The sequence below is a fragment of the Aphelocoma coerulescens genome, chromosome 15 (genome assembly GCF_041296385.1).
Source record: "Aphelocoma coerulescens isolate FSJ_1873_10779 chromosome 15, UR_Acoe_1.0, whole genome shotgun sequence".
In the NCBI taxonomy this organism is placed as follows: Eukaryota; Metazoa; Chordata; class Aves; order Passeriformes; family Corvidae; genus Aphelocoma; species Aphelocoma coerulescens.
Genome location: NC_091029.1, coordinates 4,363,047 through 4,384,555, shown reverse-complemented (window position 1 = coordinate 4,384,555; position 21,509 = coordinate 4,363,047). Strand labels below are relative to the sequence as shown.

The window sequence follows — 21,509 nt, the reverse complement described above, 5'->3', positions numbered from 1 at the left end:
CCTGGCCCTGTGCCTGGTCACGGGGACAAGGACAAGGACACGCTCCTGGGTTTGGCTCCCTGAGGGGAACAGGGACTCCCACTTCCACCCACTGAAGAAGCAGAGCCTGCCCCCCTCCCTCCCTCTGTTAAAGCACCAAGATCACGTAAACAAAGTAATTTTTATTTAAAAAAAACACACTAGGGAAAAAAAAAAAAAAACAAAAAACAAGCAAACAGCCTATACAGCAAGGCCACAGACAGTGTAAACGCCACTGGTGATAGTGTTACCTCAGAGAGAACACAGAGGAAGGGTTACAAGGATATTCTATAAAAACTGGTGTAATTTCCAAAAAAAACAGGGCACTTCACTTCCACTAAAGGAATTAAAGTCAAAGATGGGCTGGAAACCCAGGAGTATGAAGCCCAAAACCTCTTCCTCTTGGAAGTCCTAACAGTTATTGCCAACAGGAGGTGGAAACTTTAATTTGCTCCCAAGGTGGCAAAGCACAAAGTTCCCTCTTTCAAGATCTTAAAAAGATCAGAAGTAATTGTCAGCTATCAGTCCATGAATTGGGAGATGCTGATGAACAAACCTTCGCTGCTGCCATCAGCAAGTACCCCCAGGTCCATGGTCAGCACAGCTCACCTGTCATCCAGGTGATTACACACCCAGGAAGAACCTAAAACTTTTTGATTTTCCTCTATAAATGCCGACAAAAAATCCAAAAGCTTGACCAAGGCTCTTGGTCACAGCCTCCCCTTGACTGCTGGGAGGATTTATCCCAAAAATCTTGAAATCATGGACACACCAAGCAACACTACTGACCGTGTATTTTCTTTATGGCCTCAAGAAGCCATTTTTGTAATAAATCTGTAGCAAAAAGCTAAAACCAAAAGCCTTTTCCTCCCATGGAGTCAGCTCCACTCCCCCTAAACAGGAAACCTAGGTTTGCATGGGAAGGAGGCAGCAGGGCATGTACAAAAGCTGAGCAGCTCAGTAAGAACTGACATCCCTTCACCAGAGTCTTAAAATCTATTCCCATTGCAACAATGACCACAAATTAATACAGAACTCTGGTGTTTGGGGTTTTGCTTCAAACCAGGCCAAGATCTGTTCCAGCAGCAGAGCTGTCCATCAAACACTCCAACATCCTCTTGAAAAATAAACGTTTAAAACAGAAATAGAACCATCTCTGCAAGTTCGGTCACTTGTTCATTGAGAACACCCAAAGAGCAATTCTCAGGTCAGCAGGAGTTTCTCAGGAATGCCCCAACCCCTGACCCAGGGGCTGCTCCCCAGCCTCAGCCCCAGCTCAGAGTGCTTTCCAGTCGATGGGCTTCTTCCCAGATTTCTTGAGGAATTCATTTGTCTTGGAGAAGTGCCGGCAGCCAAAAAACCCTCTGTTGACAGAGAGGGGCGAGGGATGAACCGTCTGCAGGACGTGGTGACGCTTCTGGGAATGGCAGAGGAAACCACTTGTGAGATTTGCAGGGTTTTGGCTGTTCCTGCTCCAGGGCAGGTGTGATTTACCCCTGTTCCTCCTCCTCCTGCACCAGCCTGAGCCCCAAAGAACCAGCCACAAGGACCAAGACTTCTGTCCTACTAAGCAAAGACATAAATGCCCCAGCATTTCCCAACTGCTGTCATCCCACCAGCACATTTCACATTGATTCATGATCCTAGGAAAAACAGCTCTGTCCTTGTGAGACAGGGCTTACACTTGCTCCACTTCTCTTGCTTAACTCTGGCAAAGGCTAAGCTGCAGCAGAAGCAGAACTCAGGAAAAATTCCCAATTCCGTAAGGGAAGTGCCCTCTAGTGTCCACCAAACTGAGGGAAAATCAGGGAGAGGGAAGGGCTGAGGAAAAGGAGGTGTACCCTGTCGATGGAGCTGCCTTTCCTCTGGGCATAGGCTCCCCACAGCATGAAGACCACCCCGTGCAGGTTCTTGTTGAGCCAGGACACCACGACATCCGTGAACTGCTCCCAGCCCCTCTCCTTGTGGGACGTGGCCTGGTGAGCCCGAACCGTGAGCACCGCGTTGAGCAGGAGCACTCCTGGCAAACAAACCACATCCAGAGGGTGAAACAAGGGTTAACCCATCCCTGGAATGCCCAAGGCCAGGCTGGATGGAGCTCTGAGCAACCTGGGATAGGGGAAGGTGTCCCTTGGATGAACTTTAAGCTCCTTTCCAACCCAAACCATTCTGGGATTTTGGCATTCAAACAGCTTTTTTTTCCTGTTGATGAAGCAGATTTTCATTTCAAGATTTTCATTTCACTGAGAAGTGATTTTCTCTCCTACAGGTGGATTATTTCCAACCACAGGGCTGTTTTTTTAGGTAAGATTCTTTTCTGCTCCACATCACTGAGTGTCTCTGAGCTCACCTTGCTTGGCCCAGCCCGTCAGGTCCCCATGGCCAGGGTGGGTGAAGTCCTCAATGTCCTCGGAGAGCTCCTTGTAAATATTTTCCAAGCTGGAAAATTTAAACCAAGCCAGCAGAAGATTTTTAATATGCCAAGAGCAAGGAGCACTTATTGCTCTAACCAGGCAAGAAGAGCATTGATTTTAACCTTATTATTTAAGATAATAAAGCCATTTGTAGAGGCAGGGCAGCAAAGCCTGTGTCTGTCTGTCTGGAAGCTTTAATGAGACTGGAAATTAAAATTTACATCCAGAATATCACCAAAACTACACAGAATTATCCATATCTTGCAGTGATTTTTTTTTTCCAGGCAATGCAGAACTCAAATTTAAGTAGCTGCAAACCACTTCACATCAATTTTCTGGCTCCCAGCCCTGAGCAACACAGAACTGCAAACAAATAAGGAACAAAAGGGATTTTACAAATTTTCCTACCTCGGGGGAGGTGGAACAGGCTTCTGGACACTGAAACACAGCCCATGAGCTTGTTTAGGTCCATGGTATGGATCTTGTCCCAAAATGACAACCTTTACCTGAAAGCAGACCTTGGTTAGCACTGAACTGGAATCAATATTATTCCCCAGAGAGTGGGAGAATAAAAGGATTATAAATGAGCTTTATCCTAAAACAGAGACCAAAAAAACCACAAACCCAACCCAACCCCTCCAAGAAACTGAAGTTAAATCCCAGACATCTCACTGAGAAAGAGCACAGAGCCCCCCTAACACTATGGATTAACATCCCTACAGCTTTGCTGTCAAAATTATGAGTACAACTAATAGAATTTGAGTGCAGATGATCAACATCTACACAGTCACAAAAAACCACCTTGTTATTTTCCAAACAGGTTTCATCCCATTTCAGTTTTATGCCACACTTGCTGTGATATTTTTGAGATGTTTTATTGGCAATGACATTACCTTATACTGTCTTTTTTTGCTTCAACTGGAGTCTGTTACTGATCAATTAAAAAACAACAGATGTTCAAGATCAAAAAGCTATGAACTAGGTTAAGCTAGCCAGAAAAGAAGATCAAAAGGATCAGAGGAAGTTCTGTGGCTTGTGAGGGTAGTAAAACAATAAAAGCACGGTTTGGTATCAGACATGAAAGGTAAGGCTGCATTTATGAGTTAGGTGAGCAAAAAACCAGCATCCTCATCCCACGGGATCCAAGCTTAAGGGACCAAACACTGAAGGAACGTGTCTGTGCACCCACCCTGCACCTTCAGGGTTTCAAACTCCCCGGAGCAGCTAAAAGACCCCCACTGCAGCTCTACTCACATCCCAGATGTCGCACATCTGCGTCCAGGTGAAGACCTGCTCGGGGGGCGGATACACCGTGTAGCGCTTCCTCTCCTCGGCCACGAACGCCATGAGCTGCGGGGGCAGCGGGGGCTCAGCGGCCGCTCGGGTGGGCGGGGGGGGATCGGGGAATGCTGCTCACCTCCACGAAGTAGGGCTTGGAGAACTCCGCGGCCAGCTGCCGCCGCCAGCTCTCGCCGAAGCCCGGGGGCACGTTCCGCTGCGCCAGCAGCTGCCGCGCCGCCTCCTTGTTCTTGCGGATGCGCTCCTGCTGCTCCGCGCTCAGCGCCTGGCTCGCCTCATCCCCGGCCTCCTTCGCCTTCTTGACGGCGTTCACCTGGAAGCAGCGGGCAGGGAGGAGGCTGCGGGCGATGCCAAAGCGCAGCGGGCGCAGCCCGAGGCCCTGGAGCAGCACGGCCATGGCGGGCCAGGCCCCGCCCGAGGGGCGGCCGCGCCGCACGCGGCGGTTGCGCGGCAAAACACCCAGCGCGCCCCCATTGGCCGCCGCGCCGGCCCCGCCCACAGGCGGGAGCGCAAATGCCCGCTCGCTATTGGCCAGCTGGAGAAAGCCTGCTGCTCCCTATTGGCTCGCCGCGGCTGGAGGAGAGGTTTCTACCTAGCAACTGTGACGTCACGCAGGGCCTCAGCGCCCATTGGGCGGCAGCGGAGCGTGGCCGCTTGATTGACAGCTCAGCCACGCATGGAGCCGAGCGGGAATTTGGAAATGGTGCCGCCCCCCTCACCCCCCCACCAATTCCCCTCAGAAAAGGCCGCCAGGACCCCCAGGCCCCCTCGCACACACAGAGCCAGACACGCACGCGCCGCCACCAGACCCCTCTCCTCCCTCTCCTCCCAGGCCGCCGGCTCCCTCAGCCCCCCGCTCCCCACCTCAGAATCGCCGCCTGGCTCCGGGGAGCGGCCGCGCTTCTTGGCCGGCACGGGGCTGAAGAAGGAGTGCAGCGTCTTCTGCCCGATCATGGCTGCGGCGGAGCGGAGCGGAGCAGACAGACCGTGGTGAGTGAGGGGCGGCAGCGGCGCGGGGGTGGGGTTGGGACTCGGATTTGGCGCCAAAACCGCGCGCGTGCGCCGGGGGCGTGGCCAGCTGGGGAGGGGGCGCGGCTTTGCGCGCGGCCATCCCCCGTGCGCGCTCCCGTTTCCCGCGGGATCGCGGTTTCCGCTGTCCCCGTCTCTCCTTCGGGCATCGCTGCCGGTCCCGGGTCCGCCCATGGACAGATTCGTGGTGAAACTGCCCCGGGGACAGGCGGGGGATGGCGGCGGCGGGAAGAGGCCGCGGCTGGAGGAGCCCGGCCCGGGGCGGCCCCTCCCACGGGAGATCCGCGCCGAGGGGCTCAGCTGTGATTACCGCATCCTCTTCGGCAAGGCTGAGGCGGACGAGATCTTCCAGGAGCTGGAGAAGGAGGTGGAGTATTTCGAAGGTATATTCCTGCCCTGTGAGGCTGTCCAGGGAGGCTCCGGAGGCCTCCCAAAGGGCCTGGACAATGCTCTTGGAGATCCTGCTTGGGCAGGAGGGTGGCCTGGATGACCCGCTCTGGTCCCTTCCAACCTCAACCTTTCTGTGTCCAGCTCTGTTCCCCTCCATATCCTCCTTACCCCTTCCCAGTGAAGCATTTCCCTGCCCAGCCCACCCAGGTGAGTCCCAAGCAATTCCCAGGGCCTGGGCACAGCTGGCCAGGCACTGGGAGGTTTCTGCAGCCACCTGGTGTTTGCATAACGTGGCACTGAGAAGCCAAGAACACAGGTCTGGCCCTGCAGGGTTGGTTTTGCTCAGCTGGAAGTGTTTGTCAAGGGATAATCCCGGAGTGGCGACTGGAATTTGTTGGAGATGCAGAAATGAGGAATGTGATGGGGGTGCTGGTCCTGTTCACCCCATTCGAGGGGGATAACAAGGCAGTGTCCAGCTTTGCTGGGACAGAAACACCGGCAGCAGGGATGCCAGCTTTTGGGTTAACATGAGCACCCCCATCCCTGTTGTCTGGACATTCCCAGAAGCTGCAGATCCAGGAGAATGTTGGGCTGTGCAGAGACAATACAGAGCCGGGTTTGATCCTTCCCCTGCCTTGTTTAAACAGACGACTTGACAAAGCTGCACGTATTTGGCACGTGGCACAAGATTCCCAGGAAAAAGGTCACCTACGGAGACCCTGGCTTGTCCTACACTTACTCAGGGGTCACATTCCATCCTAAGCCGTGGATCCCGGTGCTGACCCGGATCCGGGAGCGCGTCACCTCGGAAACAGGGCACACCTTTAACTTCGTCCTCATCAACAGGTACAGCCCCTTTCCAGTGGCACCAAGCACCTTATCCTTCAACTGAAACAAAACAAAAGCTTCTGCAGCATTTGGCCAATTGCTGAGGAGTTAATTTAATTAGTAAATAACTCATTATATTGTATTACTGGTAAGTAATTAACGGTAGTAATTAACAGAGTTGTGTGCACAGGTACAAAGACGGCCTGGACCACATCGGGGAGCACCGGGATGACGAGAAGGAGCTGGTTCCCCACAGCCCCATCGCCTCCGTGTCCTTCGGAGCCTGCCGGGATTTCGTGTTCCGGCACCGGGATCACCGCGGGAAGGGAGGAATGGCGGGCACAGGGAGGATCACCCTGCAGCTGGCCCACGGCAGCCTGCTCCTCATGAAGCACCCCACCAACCTGCACTGGTACCACAGCCTGCCCCCACGCAGGAGGGTGCTGGCCCCAAGGGTCAACCTCACCTTCAGGAAAATCCTGCCCATGGTCAAGCAGGGAAATGTTCATCAATCAGGGCCTTTGAAAAGTGAAGCTTTAGTTCCTGCTGGAAATGTGGATTCCCCTGTGGTGAGCCAAGGGACTGGAGGAGCAAACGGACAGGAGAGGTTTGGTAACTTTGCTGCTAGAGCTTGTGACCGCTGATCTCAAAGGCAAGAAGGATTTTTACCCTGGGAGATGTTGCTCTGGTCCTGCTGATCCCTGGTTTTGGTCATTGCTACCCTTGTTTTGCTCAGGAGGAAGTTTGTTCTCAGCTGATCTTAGTCTAAGCAATGTTCCAAGATGAAAATCCTCCACAGGCTGGAGGCAGCAGTTTATAAACACTGTGAGCCACAAGCTGTGGTCATTTAAAGCTGATACTCTACAGGTGGCACTTTCTGTCAATGAGCTCTGGTTTGCTTGGGTTTTAATTGAAATAAAGCACTAATGAGCCTGACATGGAGAAGGGGAGTGCTGAGGTGTGAGGACAGGGAGTGCAGCGTGGCTGGATGAGTGTTTGAGTCACTGTGACTCCTCTCTGCTTGATACTCCTCTGCTCTTGGGGGAGGCTGTTCTTGCAGGAGGAAGCACAAGATTTTTCCTTCCTCAGGTCCTTTGTACAAAAAACAGGCAGCAAAAAATGCCCTTGTGGGGGAGAACTGGGTTGTCCCATTTCCACTGGAAGGCTGTCACTCTGAGAGTGACATTTTCCTCAATAATTATCCCTAGGGATCCCATCGTGACTTCCTGAAAGCCATCACGCCCCCACAGCCACAGCGAATCCTGCTGAAATGAGGGAATTCTGTCCAGTCACCAAGAGATCTTGAGGCATCAAGGAATGGTAAGTTCTGAGTGAGAATGGGAACCAAATCCTGGCTGCAGCCACTGGAATTAGTGCTGGGCTCTGGCCTTCAGAGGTGGGTCCATTTTTCCTATGGAATGAAGGCCTGTGCAGACAATTTGGAGTTGGTACTTCCCACCCTCTGCCACTCTGAGATGCTCTGTGGAGCATGAAGAGCTCCTGCAGAAAATCCTTCTTATCCAGGGCTTGTGAAGTGTTGTTTGAACCCCTTTGGCTCCCAGCTTGGTGTTTGTTTCAAGACATTCCCACAACTGATTTTTCTACCAAGTTTGTTCTTTTATTGCTACTGTACAGTTACAAAAATACCCTGAAGTGAAAAAAGCAACTTCCAACAGCAGTGCAGTGCTTGGACTGGAACAGACATCGTTAAATTAACACACAAAATAAGACTAGAATAATCCAAACATGGAGATGTCATCTTGGAGCTCTTAATTCTTTACAGTTTATTAACATCTTCACCATGGCAGCTTGGGAGGGACAAGTAACAAGTTTGAGCCTTGTGCCTGCACGGAGCCCTGGGACCTTCAGAGGGGAGGTTTGGCTGGAAAACAGATCCCAGTGACCTCCAAAGGTGAGGCTTGGCTGTAAAACACAGAGCTCTGTGACCTCTGGAAAGACAGATCCCAGTGGCTTCCAAAGGGGAGGCTTGGCTGGCAAACACAGAGCCCTGGGACCTCCAAAGGGGAGGGTTGGCTCCCAAACACCTGCACAAATCCCACTGACCTCCACAGGTGTGGTTGGCTGGAAAACAGATCCCAGTGACCTCCAGAGGAGAGGATGAGCTCCCAAAGCCCTGCACAGATCTGATGCTCACAGGGGCTTGGGAGGATCTGGCACAGCTCAGGATCAGGACTGAGGTGCTGGGCTTTGCTCCCTTCCTCACCTGAGGGTTAAGCCGAGTCCATCCACTCCTGCCCACCAGGCAGAGCCACAACAAAGGCTCAACCCTCCCCTTGATAGCCCTTGAGGGAGATCCAGAGTCAATCCACAGCCCAAGGAAACAGCTCTTGGCAAAAGAGAATCTGCTGGCTGTGCAGGAAGAGGTGACTTTGTCCCTGTCCCAGCTCTCTGACAGTCCATAGTGTGCGTGTCCTCTGCCCCTCCTCCAGCACAGCTAAACCAAGGGGCTGCTCAGCTGAACTCCCAAATCCAGGAAAAACCTCTAAGCAGAGCACTGAGCATGGATAATGCAGGACACCCACTGCTGGCACTGGTTTCAGTTCTGAGGTACAGGGGCAGATCTGCTGGAGTGATGGTTTTAGATGACCCCCAGTGCTGCCAGTAGGGAGGGCTGCCTCCTTCTCCAGCTCTCAGCTCTCCCTTCCATGGCCAGAGCAAATTTTTGGCATTTTGCATCCTTCAACGGTTTTTGTTGGTTTGTTTTCTTGGTTTTTCTATAACTTAAAACAGGTTAAAACCAAGCTACTGCTCGTGCAGCACAGCCAGGAACCAGGAGCCAGTCCAGCAGTGGATTTCTCAGTATTTATGTACTATGTACATGTATTTATGTACATTACCTGGAGCAGGAATTGTGCTCCAGACTCTGGAATGATGAGTTGTGTCAATAATTTTGCATATCCACCCATTTGACCACTCCTGCTTTGGCTGGTTTGGAGCCTCTCCTGAGGAAGTGTGAACACCCCCGAGCTTTGGGCAGCACTATGAATTCATGAGGTACAAAGTTGCCCAAAAAAAACCCAAAACTATTTAAGACAGTTGTTATTTGAAAACTTCACACTGAAAAAGAAAGCTTGTCTGATGAAGGATTTTCTCCTCCAAGCTTACAAGGACAGAAAAGAGCTAAAAACAACCTACATATTTAATTCCTGGTCATTTAAAAGCAGGTTTTGAAAGGAGGATTTTTGCTGCTTCTCCCTCTGTGCTTTGTTTGGGATTTTACTTTTGCACATCAAACAATCCAGAGCAGCAGAATTCCCCTTATTTCTATTTACAGGGCAGCCTGGAGCTGATGCAGTGACACCAGGATTCCCAGATTTCTTCATGACACCAGGAAGTGCCCAGCAGTCCTGGCCCTGATGTTTATATTCCATTCAACAAGGCCAGGGGCTGCTCTACAGCTCAGCTGCAAGCCAGGAGCGTGGATCCCAATGCTGGGAATGGCAGATTCCAGCAAGAAAATGGGAAGGGCAAGTCTAGAACAATTACAGCAGCTTGGAAATCACAGCATTAAAAGTTGTAGTTGATGCTACAAAACAATTAATCCAACAGTGCTGAAGGAAATGACAACACTGAGCACTAGCAAACACTTCCATGTGCTGATTCCAGCTACATTCCAAAGGTATGGAGCAATAAATTAAGGTTTCAGCTCTTAATAGATACAAAACTATCTCCTGGATAAAGCAAACTGCATTTTAAATCAGGAGAAGGGCTTTATAAAGAATTAAAGTAGTAGGAAAATCGTGTGAACAGGGAAAATCTTTTGGATCTTGGCTGTTTGTGGAGATGCCTTTACTTGATAGGTCAGGAGAAATGTGATCCCATGAGTTCATCCCATGGTTGTGAGGCATTCCCAGGGCACAGTGGGCATGCAGAGGGCTGGGCCAGTGGCAATGCAGCTGTTCAGGGAAGCTCAAGGCACTTTGTGTCTTAAATCATTGCCAACAGCAGCTTCCCATTGCCCCCTCCCAGGGCTCCCCACTGGGAAACACTGGGAATAGAGCCTCGGGATAAAATCCCTGCCTGACAGACAAAGGCATAGGAACAGCTCTGGGAATGTGGGTACAAAACACAGTTCCCAGCCATTGCCACAGGGAAAGGAACCTGGAGGGGCTGGTGCCTAATGGAGAGGTGCCAGGGGAGGGATTGGGATGGGAAGGGGCTCTTCAACAGCAGCTTGACATCAACCCTTTGCAGGGCTCCCCCTTGGGAAGTGAAATGTGTGGGATAAAGCATCTCCCTGGGAAAAGCGCCGTGTCAGGATATGGAATAGAGCCTTGGGACAAGGCAGAAAAACGCTTCTCAACACACACCTGGGGCTGCAGAACTTAGGGTACAAACCACAATTCCCAACCATTGCCGAAGGGAAGTGATCCCGGATGGGGGGGGAGGAGGGGAGGTTTGCATAACAAAGAGGCTCAATCCACGGGCTCGGGATGATCCCAGCGCTGCTGCCTCAGTCCTGGGCCGGGCTCTGGGGCTGGGCCCGGCCGTGCACACGCTCGTAGAACAGCAGGTAGGCACTGGCAGCCAGCACCTCGTGCAGGCTGGCCCTGCGCACGGATTCATCCGAGATCCAGAGCCACTGGCTGCTGCTGCTGCTGCTGCTGCTGCGGGCGCCCGGCGCGCGCCGGAAGGTGACGAAGTGTCCCGAGTGCATGTCCCCGTGGTGCACCACCACGGCCATCAGCCGGTACAGGTACAGCGGGGCCCTGCGGGGACACGGGCTCAGCCTGGGCATGCACACACACACACACACACAGACAGAGCAGGAGCAGCCACAAGTCCTCCCTGGAGCAAAGGGGGTGGTTCCCTGAGGGGAACGGAAGCTCCGTCCCTGGAATGTTCAAGGTTGGAGCGATCTGGGCTAGTGGAAGGTGTGCCTGCCCATGGCAAGTGGTGGGATGGGGTGATGTGTAAGTTCCCTTCCAACCCAAACCAGAATTCTGGGATCAACTGCTGTGCTGCTCCATCCTTGGAAATGTCCCAAGGCTAGGCTGGATGGAGGTTGGAGCAACCTGGGATAGTGGAAGGTGGATGATCTCCAAGTTCTCCTTCCAACCCAAACCATTCTGTGCCATCCCTGCAAGTACTCAAGGACAGGCTGGGAGCAACCTGGGATACTGGAAGGTGGATGATCTCCAAGTTCTCCTTCCAACCCAAACCATTCTGTGCCATCCCTGCAAGTACTCAAGGACAGGCTGGGAGCAACCGGGGATACTGGAAGGTGGATGATCTCCAAGTTCTCCTTCCAACCCAAACCATTCTGTGCCATCCCTGCAAGTACTCAAGGACAGGCTGGGAGCAACCTGGGATACTGGAAGGTGGATGATCTCCAAGTTCTCCTTCCAACCCAAACCATTCTGTGCCATCCCTGCAAGTACTCAAGGACAGGCTGGGAGCAACCTGGGATACTGGAAGGTGGATGATCTCCAAGTCCTCCTTCCAACCCAAACCATTCTGTGCCATCCCTGCAAGTACTCAAGGACAGGCTGGATGCGACCTGGGATAGAGGAAGGTGTCCCTGCCCTTGGCAAGGGGACTGGACTGGATGGTCCCTGAGTTCCCTACCAAGCCAAACCATTCTGGCATTCCATGGAAAAGGATTATCAGCAGAAGCCCCAAGGGTGATTTACCAAGTGGAATCATGGCAGGTGCAACTGAAATCAAAAATGTCTGAGAAAAAAAAGAAAATCTGTGGGTTTCTTACAACTATTTTAAAATGAAGGAAAAGAAGGCATAGAGGAAAGCAGCAGCAATGGCATTATGGCTGTTCAGGAGGATTTACTGCACCATGAACCAGAGGAAGGAGATTTTGAGTTTTGCTTGTAACTTGCTCTACTCCCTCACCCAGGACTAAAAATCACCCAAGAGATGAGCACAGGAGGTGGGACAAAGGTTACATGCTGTGCCTGGGCAGCCTCAGGACAAGGACAGAAGAAAGGGAGACGATTTGAAGGACAGAAGTGAAGGGAGAGGGTCAAAATCTCTTAACTTACCTGCACTCAGGGAATGCAGCAAGTGGGAAAGTTCCTGGGGACATTAAAAAGGAGGAGGAGGAGGAAGAGGAGGCACCATTCATGAAGAGAGGTTTGGTACCAGCTGGTTGTTCTGCATCTGCCAGAGGAAGGAGAAATTCAGGGGTTTAACTTTAATGCTGTTGCTAAGAACAGCAGCCCTGCTCCTGCAGTGCCTCTCACCATGGGATACTGAAGGTATTTTGTTGATTTTAATTCATTACACAGATCCAGAGGGCTGGAATATCCCCAGGCAATGGATATCGGATCCAAACTGGTTTTACATGGCAAATATGAAAATTCCCATTGTGTCCAAAATCCCAGCTAAAGGAATATTGAGGTGCCTGAGGACAGACCTCCTACAGGTGGATCTTCCAACTGTTTTTCAAGAATTCACCATTCCCAGTATTCCTTCTCTGCTTGTCCTGAAGCCTTGGAAGAGATCCCTAACAAGAAAAACCCTGGGACATCCCAAGTTCAACACTCCTCTGGACATAAAAGATGGGAATTCTGTGCTGTGCTTTATAATTTTTCTTTATATAGATATATATTTAGTAGGATCAAAACGAAATTATCCAAACTGAACTGTAAATTTGGGAATGGGAAAGAGATTTCTGTCCTCTTTGCAGAGCCCCACATCAAGATGCTGCTGATGGGTTGATTCTGCAGAGCAACGTTTGATCCCTGAAATGCAGAAAGAGCTGATCTATTTTATTGGCAAAGGAGGTACCTGAAGGTTTCCCTGCTCTCCCATCCTTTGTTCCAGGTGTTGTCTCCTCGGAGTTTTTCTGGCTGAGCTGCTCCTGGCTGGATTTGGGACCAGGAACCCGATATTTGTAGATGTCCATGACCAGGAATTCGTTGAACTGGACGTGTTCGTGTCTCTTCAGGGGAGTGCCTTGGTTTGACCAGCTCAGCCTTTGCAGGTGGATGCACAAACACTGGGGCAGCTTCAGGAAAGGAGAATTCAAATTTTTCAAGGAAAGAAACAGGTGGTGAGTCCAGGGAATAAGGAAATGCATTGCCTTTATCTCTGTGTAAGCTCAGTGGCAACAGTGTCCCTAAAGCAGGACAGTAACTCTTGTGGGATTCCTGCTATTTCCTAATTCCCAAGAATTAATGGCTTTACACAGGGGAAAACCAAAACCATCAAGTGTTATAAAGAGCTGAAATTTAAAATCTTTGCTGTAGCAAGAAGTACATCATCATCATCATCATTATTATTATTATTATTATTATTATTATTATTATTAGCACCTGAGGCTCCTAATTACCCACCAGTGCCCTGCTGGCCTCTGCATGACAGGATTAGAGAGCAAAAAAACCCCGTGTTTTCTCACAGAAATCCCACCTGATGTTTATTCACCAGCTGTATTTGGAATACTTCAATTTCCCTGAAATGTGGAATTGCTAAAGGTGCTACAAACCCTGTAAACATAGATCCATTTATGGGAATTAGGAATTCCAAGGAATTAATGTAAAATAAAAGAAATGCCACTGATCCAAACTGACATTTAAGTGGTTTACTAAACAACAGAAGAATATTCACATTCTTCAAGTGTTTAATGTTTGATGCTTTGCTGAGTTGAGGCCTCAATGCCCACAAATATTTGCCAGATGAGTTTACTTTGAAAAGTAGAACGTTTGTGGTCTAACAGCAAAAAGTGGACACAACCAGATCAAAGAGAGAAGTTACTGTGTGACAGGATTTAGCAGATTTGGAGGGGTTTCTTTGCCTCACCTTTCCTAACTTTAATTGCTTAACAAATGTTGTTCTCTGGTTTTCTATGCTCTGTCCATTCAGAATTCCTTCTGCCTGGATCTGGAATCAGAAGGGAAAAAAAAAAATGAAGGCACCTGCAGACAGGAGCAATTGTCTGTTTAGAATATACTCAGGGCATGAATTTCACCTTCAGAATTCCTGGCCTGTCCTAAAGGATCAGAATTCTAAACCAAAATCAAGCAGAAATGAGCATTTACAGAATTCCACTCACTCAGAACTGCACTCATTTGCCTTTTCTGTTGATTTTTAAACAATACCAGAGCAAAAAAAAAAAAGATCCCTGGTCATACCTAGTAACTACAGAATTAAATATTTGTAGATTTGGTAACAGTAGGAGTAAGTAAAGCCTCAAATATTCTGTGAGATAAGAACTCCTTGTTAAATATCTGAAATCCCAGAGGCTTTCCCCAAGTCCTGAAGAAAAAGGAGTTGGGAAGTGAAGCCAGGATTGTGTCAGCAGGCTCAAAACTGAGCAGGGAGGTGACAGGAATTGAAGTGGCAGGAATTGAAGTGGCAGGAATTGAAGTGGCAGGAATTGAAGTGACCTACTCTGGTGCAGTTGTCACACACAACATCCTTCACAGACTCCGAGGAGATGAAGTGATGGAGACAATGGTCCAGTGTCATGGGACGACCCTGAGTGCCAAGAAAAGCCAGAATTATTTGCAGGAATTTTGGGGTGCATTCCACTGGATTTTGGGGAAAGGATTTTTAATCATCCCTTCCGTAGAAAAACGACAGAAGTGCAGGTTTATTTCTTGAAAGAACTGACTAAATGGCTTTGGGTGATCATGGAACTGGGGGGATTCTCCCTTAGCCTGGATTAAACATGGAAAACTTTGCAGCCTGTTGATAACAATACCTGTGACTCCCTGTGAGAGTCCTTCAGTGGGCTTTTAAAGCACAGATTCCTGTCCTGTTCCTATTTTTCTCGAGTTCCAGCATTTCAGGGGTCACTTTATGCTCTCTGACCCTCTCCATAGGAGAAATACAGCTTTTAATGGAATTTAGGCCTCCTTCCTGCCCTTCCTCATATCCTGCCCTGCCAAGGATTGGATAAAACAAAAGACAAAGAGCAGAAGATGTGTCCAGATCCCAATCCTGGCTACTCTGCAAGTAGGAATCACCATTTCCATGAGTACCAGTAGCTGTGGAAAGAAATCACCACCAGACACGAAATAACAAACTCTCACAGTCCAAAAATACCCTGCAAATATTGCCCCAAAAATCCACAATGTTTTGTCATTTGAAGTTTTTCAGAGGCAGAAAGAAATGGAAACAATTCCCACTTGAAATCACCCGATGGAAAAGCCTGGATGGGGTAAGGTGTGACCTGCCAGGGGGAGAGCAGCCCTTGGGATATGATCTGGGCTCTTCAAATTCCACAGAAAAGACCAAATCCTCCACCAGGAGAAGCAGAAAAACTCCGGTGGGGTCATCAAGTGGTGTTTGTTGGACTCATCAGAACCTTGCACCACCCATTAGGGAGAAGGTCCTGCAGCAGCACAGGATTATAAAAGAGCAGGGAAATCAACTCCTAAAGGAGCTCTGAATGTCCTCTGCACCTGAGAAAGGCCCTGGGAAGGCAGAGCCAAGGTGGCAGCATCAGGGAGCAGGGGGATACGTACCCACACAGCCGCTGGAATGCTCAGGGAGAGGCTGTCGAAGGTGTCGAACCTCACAGGGCTCTGCAAGAGAACATTCCAGAGCCTGAGTTTATGTCAGTCCCAAAACAAATCCAACCCAACTCTCCCAAGATGAGCCTATGCCCCGTGCTGGCCACAATTCCCTGGTGGAACAGGATCCAAACCCTCCCAGTTTCCCAAGCACAGTGCCAGGGAACAGCAGGAATGTTCTGCTCGGCCTCTTCCTGCTCGCTCCAATTTGTTTGCAAGGTTTTGGGCAGTAAAATGCAAATGTTCTCTTGGTTTGATCTATAAATGGGGTTTTTTTCTTTTCTGTATTTTTTCCCTTTGTCCAGGTTATCTTCATCTCCTTACTTGGGATAACTGGACTTAAAGTGCCTTTGAAAAATGTGCTGAATGAGCAGCGAGTCCTAAACTCACCCACGTGAGTGGTTTTTTCAGGTGATATTATTAATTAATTAACTGTTAATTCAATAATAGAATAAAACATCTATTATTCTGTTTGATGAGACAGCTGTTACCCACCCAGAGTGCATCACATGGATTTTTTTTTCAGTCTATTTAGGGATAAATCCTTGTTCACCACCACAATAAACACCTGGAAAATGAACAGCCCTGAGCTGTTGAGTCCTGCAAAGCTCTGGAGCTTGATCCATGATCAGAAATCAGGGATGGTGGTTCCAGGATGCACTCTGAGGGTTGGATATCCCTCCTCACATTGCACAGATATTAATAATGATATAAAATATGATCTCTTCTCATACCTGGTGCTCACAGTGTTTGCAAACCATGTTGCTGGTCAGCCTTCCATGGAAAGGGTGCTGGGATTTCCAGTGGTTGGACACAGGGGGAAGAGATCCTGCAACACAAAAGTTGGAATTGTCCTTGGATTTTCCATCCATCCACTTTCAGCACTCCAATCCCACACTTTTTAACAAAATTAATGGCTCCAAAGCACCTTTATTGTCCCACTGATTAATAATGAATGGAGGGCATTTGTTTACATTCTTGATTTTTATTTCAGTTCAGTACAAAGATCAATTAATATTATCCCACTTAATAAACAAAACAACTACGCTATGAATATTCAGAATATCCAGAAGGGATCAAATCCTACCTCTTGTCCTGCAGCTTATTTGCTTTTGGGTTATTTCTGGTTGCTGCAGAGGGAGATAAAAACATTTCATTTACTCTACCTCAGCAACGTAGAAAAAATGTAGACAATTAATACATGAAGTATTAAATGTGTTCCTATTTCATCCCTAATGGGCTTTTCTGGCATTAGAAAAATTGTGGGAATCTCAGAGGCTCTTTCTATTTGAAGAACAAAAAAAAAACCAACTGGTACAAACCAAATTTATAATTGACAATTGCTTATAAAAGGAACCATTAACCTGCAGAATTCTCTGCCTCAGAGCACTAAAATAGGAGATTTTGGAATTTTTTTGGTCTATATTTTAGACCTAGAAGTATTTTTCATAGGCAAAACCAGATATTTTTCCATCTGCATCAAGTTTAGCAGCAAGCTGGAGGATAAGGTAAATTTTACCTCCATGAAGCTCTTCCACAAATGCCCATTTTGCAGATTTCAACCCATTTCCAGGTGTGAACTACACATCACAGTAACTGCTTGGAGGGACTCCTGCTCTGTGCTCATTTAAATCCCTACATTCCATGGATTTAAGGATGCAAAAACCCCTCAGGAAAGCAGGATCACTGGAAATACCAAGATGTTTTCTTAGGAAAAACCCGAGAATTCTTTAAATTTGACTTATTGGTGAGTTCCTGACAAAGGATTAAAGAACAGCTTTGGGAACAGAATACAAAGATCCTGAACAGACACTTTCTACTGGGGAATCTGGGCAGATTCCAGGAGTTTCTGCTAAGGAAATAAATGGGATCACCTCCAGGGAATGCACATCAAACAGATGGGTCACACGGGGCTGCCGATCCCGTTCGTCCTCCAGGGAAGAGGTCAGGACATGGAAGAGCTCGTGGGCATCCTGGGAAATGGAGTCACAAGCAAGAGCCATCAAAAAAACATTCCAGGAGGGCTGGAATTCCACAGGAAACTCGGGAAAAATTACAGCTCAGAGATTTATATTTATATTTGTATTAATATTTATATTTATATTTGTATTAATATTTATATTTGCATTTATATTTGTATTTATATTTATATTTTCATTTACATTTATATTTGCATTTGCATTTACATTTACATTTATATTTACATTTATATTTACATTTACATTTATATTTGCATTTGCATTTACATTTACATTTATATTTACATTTATATTTACATTTATATTTACATTTATTAAGGTAAGTACATACTAAATATAAGTAATAACGAACAATAAAATATATAAATAACTCTATAAATATATTATTCTACTTCTATACTATGTTATATAATTACAAGAATAATTATCATTATATTACATTACAACGAATTATATTTTATATTAATAGTGATATATTAATATTTATAGCTATAATTGTATTTCTTAATTATATTTATTAATTATATTAATATTTATAATATTTAGTAATACTTATAATTATCTATAGCTATAATTTATATATGTTTATAATTATATTTATATTAACACAAATATATTATATAATAATAAATAATGTATTCTAATTTATTATAATAATGTGCTCTAATGATCTATTATAATTCGTTATTCTAACTGATTTTAATAATTATATATTCTAATTTTCCATTATTTGTATTAATATTGAATATATTTTGCTGTGCCCAAAAGCTTCAGAACAGCACAAGGCACTAAAGACATTCTGGGCCTTAGAAACTCACAAGGAGAGAGAAAAAATACCCCAAAATGAATTCCCAAATCCCTGTTTTCCTCAATTTCAAGGGAACCATAACTGCAGTCTATCCTTGGAAATCTGGAATATATTTTAGGAGTGGGATAATTGATGGAGTGCACTGAAACACTGACAAGAATTCCCAATAATTAGGATTACTGAAAATCCTAATTAGGAGCAGAGCATAAATCCCTTATCCATAGGGAAGTTAGGGCTGGATCTCTTCTGCTTTAATATTCCTGGCCCTGTCATTCCAAGCCTGAAGATAATTACACATAATAATTTGGAAGCAGCCAGGAATTCCCTGAGGAATATCCCAGCCAACTGAAAGCCCCATTCCCAACACATGGATGTTTTCCATCACTTTGCTGGAAGCTGGATTCAGATCTGACACCTCCAGGTCTGAGGGATCCCTGCCCAAGGGGTAACAGTGGGAATTTTTCTCAGATTCCTGCCCTCACCTGCTCTTCAAAGGAGGAGATCTGCCACCTGTTCATCCTCAGCACGTCCAGCAGGCAGCTGGCATCCAGGACATCATCCTCTGGCACCTCCTGGCAGGATAAAGCTGGAGAAGGCAAAGCAGGAGTGTCAGGAGGAGGCAGAAATGGGTAAAAATCGGTGGTTTATGGGGTTAAAGCACCACCACCCTCATAACCACTTCCACAGGAATATCCCAAGGCAGAACTTCCGAGGGATTTCCTTTAAAAACAACCCCGTGAGGGAAGCCAGGCAGAGCCAGGGGATCACTTGAGGGTGTCAGAGATGAATTTAGCACAGGGACAAGTCTGAAATGAGTCACCTCAAGCTTAAAATCTTTAATGGTTTTATCCAAAACCTTGCAAAGTGGGATTGAATTCCAGATTTTTGGGAAAATGGTAAGCTTGGGGAAAAAAAAAAAAAAAAAAGCTTAAATTATTTGCTGATTCTTTTTTTTTTCTCCCTATGGAATTCTAGATGTCTTGAATTCTATGGCATTCAAGAAGTCTGTGGAAGGTGGTTGAGCTTGGCCATGGGGTTGAAAATTAGAGAGGGAAATAAAATAGGGAATACAAACCCCATGAGCTTCTTTCTTTGGGAAAAGAGGCTAAAAATGACAACATTTCTCCTCAAATATTTCATCCTTGGTTTGCCACAACAGGAAAATGTCTCAGTACCTCTCAGGAGCTGCAGCAAAGTGACTGACAGGTATTGATGCTCCTGGGATTTCTCCTGCTCTGTCCTGTACTGTGCTGTGAACTCCTCCAGCCACCTGATGAAGGAGGGGCAGGAGGACAAGCCCTGGAGCAGGGAATTCATGAAGCACGTGTTGCCCAGGTTCAGGAGACCCGGGACAAGCCCTGCAAAGAGAATTGCAAGACTTTACACCACAAAGTCCAGGCAAAACAAATCCTGTTTGTCAGCGGGAATGCTGTGTAGGGTGCTACAGGTGGGTGAAAATTGAGTTCTTTCTGTTGATTTGGTTGATTTTCCCATCTTTCAGAGAATCCCAGAATGGGCTGGGTTGGAAGGGAACTTGGAGGTCATCCCACGCCACACCTTCTGCTATCCCAGGTTGCTCCAAGCCCCATCCAGCGTGGCCTTGGACACTTCCAGGGATGGGGCAGCCACACAGAAGCTGTGCCAGAGCCTCCCCACCCTCCCAGGGAAGAGTTCCTTCCCAAAATCCCACCCAACCCTGCCCTCTGGCAGTGGGAAATAGCAACCCCAGCTGGAAAAACGGGATAAAGCACATCCCCCGGGGGCTGTTCCCGGTGCCGGCAGCCCCAGTTCCCCCCGGTACCTCTCCGGCGCCGTTTCCTGCCGGTGATGGGGCCCCACAGGACGTAAATCCCGGCTGCCAGCGCCGCCGCCGCGCCCCCCAGCACCCCCCAGTTCCTCATCGCTCGGTGCCTGCAAGGGGAAAACCGGGAAAAACCGGGAAGCGGGTCCGGAGCTGCAGCAAGCGGCAGGAGGCCGCCGCTCCCCGGCCTTCCCGGGGCACCGGGAGGGCAAAGGGAAGGGGGAGAAGGGAATGGGGGCAACGGAGCAGGAAAAAGGCAAGGGGGAAAAGGGCAGGGAAGAAGGAAAGGAAAAGGGAGGAGGGGAAGGGAAAAGGGAAAGGAAGAAAGCGAGGGAAGAAGGGAAAGGGGGAAAGGAAGCGCTCGGCCCAAGGGTTCGCCCCGACCAACCCGAGCCCCCCGCCCGCCCTCCCCTCAGAGCCGGCCCCCTCCCGGCTCATCCCGAGCCTCTTCCCGGTCCCTCCCGACCCTCTCCCGTCACAGCCGAGCCCTCCCCTCGGACCTGGCCCCCTCCCCCGCCCGCAGCAGCCGCCGCACCGGCCCGTCCTCCAGCATGGCCGCGCCGGAACGCGGGCGCGCGGCCGGGTGGCGCCGGGGGGACGGCGGGAGCGCGAGGACCGGCCGGGCTGAGGCGCCGGAAGTGGTGCGGGGGGGGCCGGTTATGGCGCGGACCGGCCATGGCGGGGGCGGAGCGGGGGCGGGACCGGGAGCGACACCGGGGGGACGGGCCCGGGGCGGTGCGAGCGGCCTGGAACGGGGGTAGCGGGGCTGCACCGGCCGTGACACCGGCCGTGACACCGGCCGTGACATCCCGCGAGTCACGGGCCGGTCCCGGTGTAACAGGCCGCATCCCCGCCCTGCCCGGCCCTCACAGCCCCCGAGGGGTCGTCGCTGAAAACTCCGGGAAAACAGTGGGATATTCCAGTCCCGCACGCTCCAGGGGCGGTTTAGTTGGGATATTGAGGGCAAATCCTGCTGGAAAGGTTGTCCGGCCTTGGCACCGCTGCCCGGGGCAGGGGCGGGTCCCGCCTCGGGGGTTCCCCATCCCTGGGGATTTCCCGTCCCTGGGGATGCGACGCTCGGGGACACGGCCGTGGTGGTGCTGGCAGCGCCTGGGCTCGGGGCTTTTCCCGTCGCAGCGATTCCATGGCCCGATCCAAGCCCGCGGGGCGGGAGCAGCTCCGGCCCCTCAGGGCGGCCCCGCTCGGGGCATTGCGGGAGCCGCGCCTGGGCCGGGCCCAGCCGAGCCGAGCTCAGCCAAACCCGCCGAGCTGAGCTGTGCTCAGCTGAGCCCGGCCGGGGCGAGTCCAGATGAGCCCAGCCGGGCCAAACCCCACTGAGCTGAACTAAGCCAGGCTCAGCCATGACCAGTCCAAGTGAGCTGATCGCAGCCGTGCTGTGCTGAGCTGAGCCAGCCCAGCCCGGCTGAGCTAAACCGAGCTGAGCTGTGC

General features: G+C 49.3%; 3 protein-coding genes across 8 annotated transcripts; 1 reads left to right on the top strand and 2 right to left on the bottom strand.

Moving 5' to 3' along the window:
- Window positions 1–146: 146 nt before the first annotated feature.
- On the bottom strand, window positions 147–4,718 carry UNG (uracil DNA glycosylase). Its single transcript, XM_069030751.1, has 7 exons — window positions 4,596–4,718; window positions 3,850–4,044; window positions 3,687–3,782; window positions 2,841–2,938; window positions 2,369–2,457; window positions 1,860–2,038; window positions 147–1,435 (listed from the first exon to the last, which is right to left on the bottom strand). Exons 1-7 carry the CDS (start codon window positions 4,683–4,685, stop codon window positions 1,295–1,297), a joined length of 888 nt encoding a protein of 295 aa, XP_068886852.1. The 5' UTR covers window positions 4,686–4,718; the 3' UTR covers window positions 147–1,294.
- A 47-nt stretch (window positions 4,719–4,765) lies between these two features.
- On the top strand, window positions 4,766–9,737 carry ALKBH2 (alkB homolog 2, alpha-ketoglutarate dependent dioxygenase). Of its 4 annotated transcripts, none has more exons than XM_069030755.1 (5): window positions 4,766–5,143; window positions 5,798–5,996; window positions 6,169–6,936; window positions 7,187–7,298; window positions 7,503–7,723. In XM_069030755.1, exons 1-3 carry the CDS (start codon window positions 4,933–4,935, stop codon window positions 6,620–6,622), a joined length of 864 nt encoding a protein of 287 aa, XP_068886856.1. In that variant the 5' UTR covers window positions 4,766–4,932; the 3' UTR covers window positions 6,623–6,936; window positions 7,187–7,298; window positions 7,503–7,723. The 4 variants fall into 4 exon arrangements, with proteins under 4 accessions (XP_068886856.1, XP_068886855.1, XP_068886857.1 ...); XM_069030754.1 differs by having other exon boundaries at window positions 6,169–7,067; XM_069030756.1 differs by lacking the exon at window positions 7,503–7,723 and adding an exon at window positions 9,274–9,737 and having other exon boundaries at window positions 6,169–7,298.
- USP30 (ubiquitin specific peptidase 30) lies at window positions 5,955–20,645 on the bottom strand. Of its 3 annotated transcripts, none has more exons than XM_069030748.1 (13): window positions 20,596–20,645; window positions 20,061–20,170; window positions 19,435–19,617; window positions 18,742–18,845; window positions 17,347–17,445; window positions 16,560–16,602; window positions 16,207–16,301; window positions 15,425–15,484; window positions 14,346–14,432; window positions 13,755–13,835; window positions 12,744–12,963; window positions 11,996–12,113; window positions 7,739–10,708 (listed from the first exon to the last, which is right to left on the bottom strand). In XM_069030748.1, the coding sequence occupies exons 2-13, from the start codon at window positions 20,158–20,160 to the stop codon at window positions 10,453–10,455; spliced, it is 1,446 nt and encodes a 481-aa protein (XP_068886849.1). In that variant the 5' UTR covers window positions 20,161–20,170; window positions 20,596–20,645; the 3' UTR covers window positions 7,739–10,452. The 3 variants fall into 3 exon arrangements, with proteins under 3 accessions (XP_068886850.1, XP_068886849.1, XP_068886848.1); XM_069030747.1 differs by lacking the exon at window positions 20,596–20,645 and adding an exon at window positions 20,561–20,575; XM_069030749.1 differs by lacking the exons at window positions 7,739–10,708; window positions 20,596–20,645 and adding an exon at window positions 5,955–6,038 and having other exon boundaries at window positions 20,061–20,236.
- Window positions 20,646–21,509: the final 864 nt, after the last annotated feature.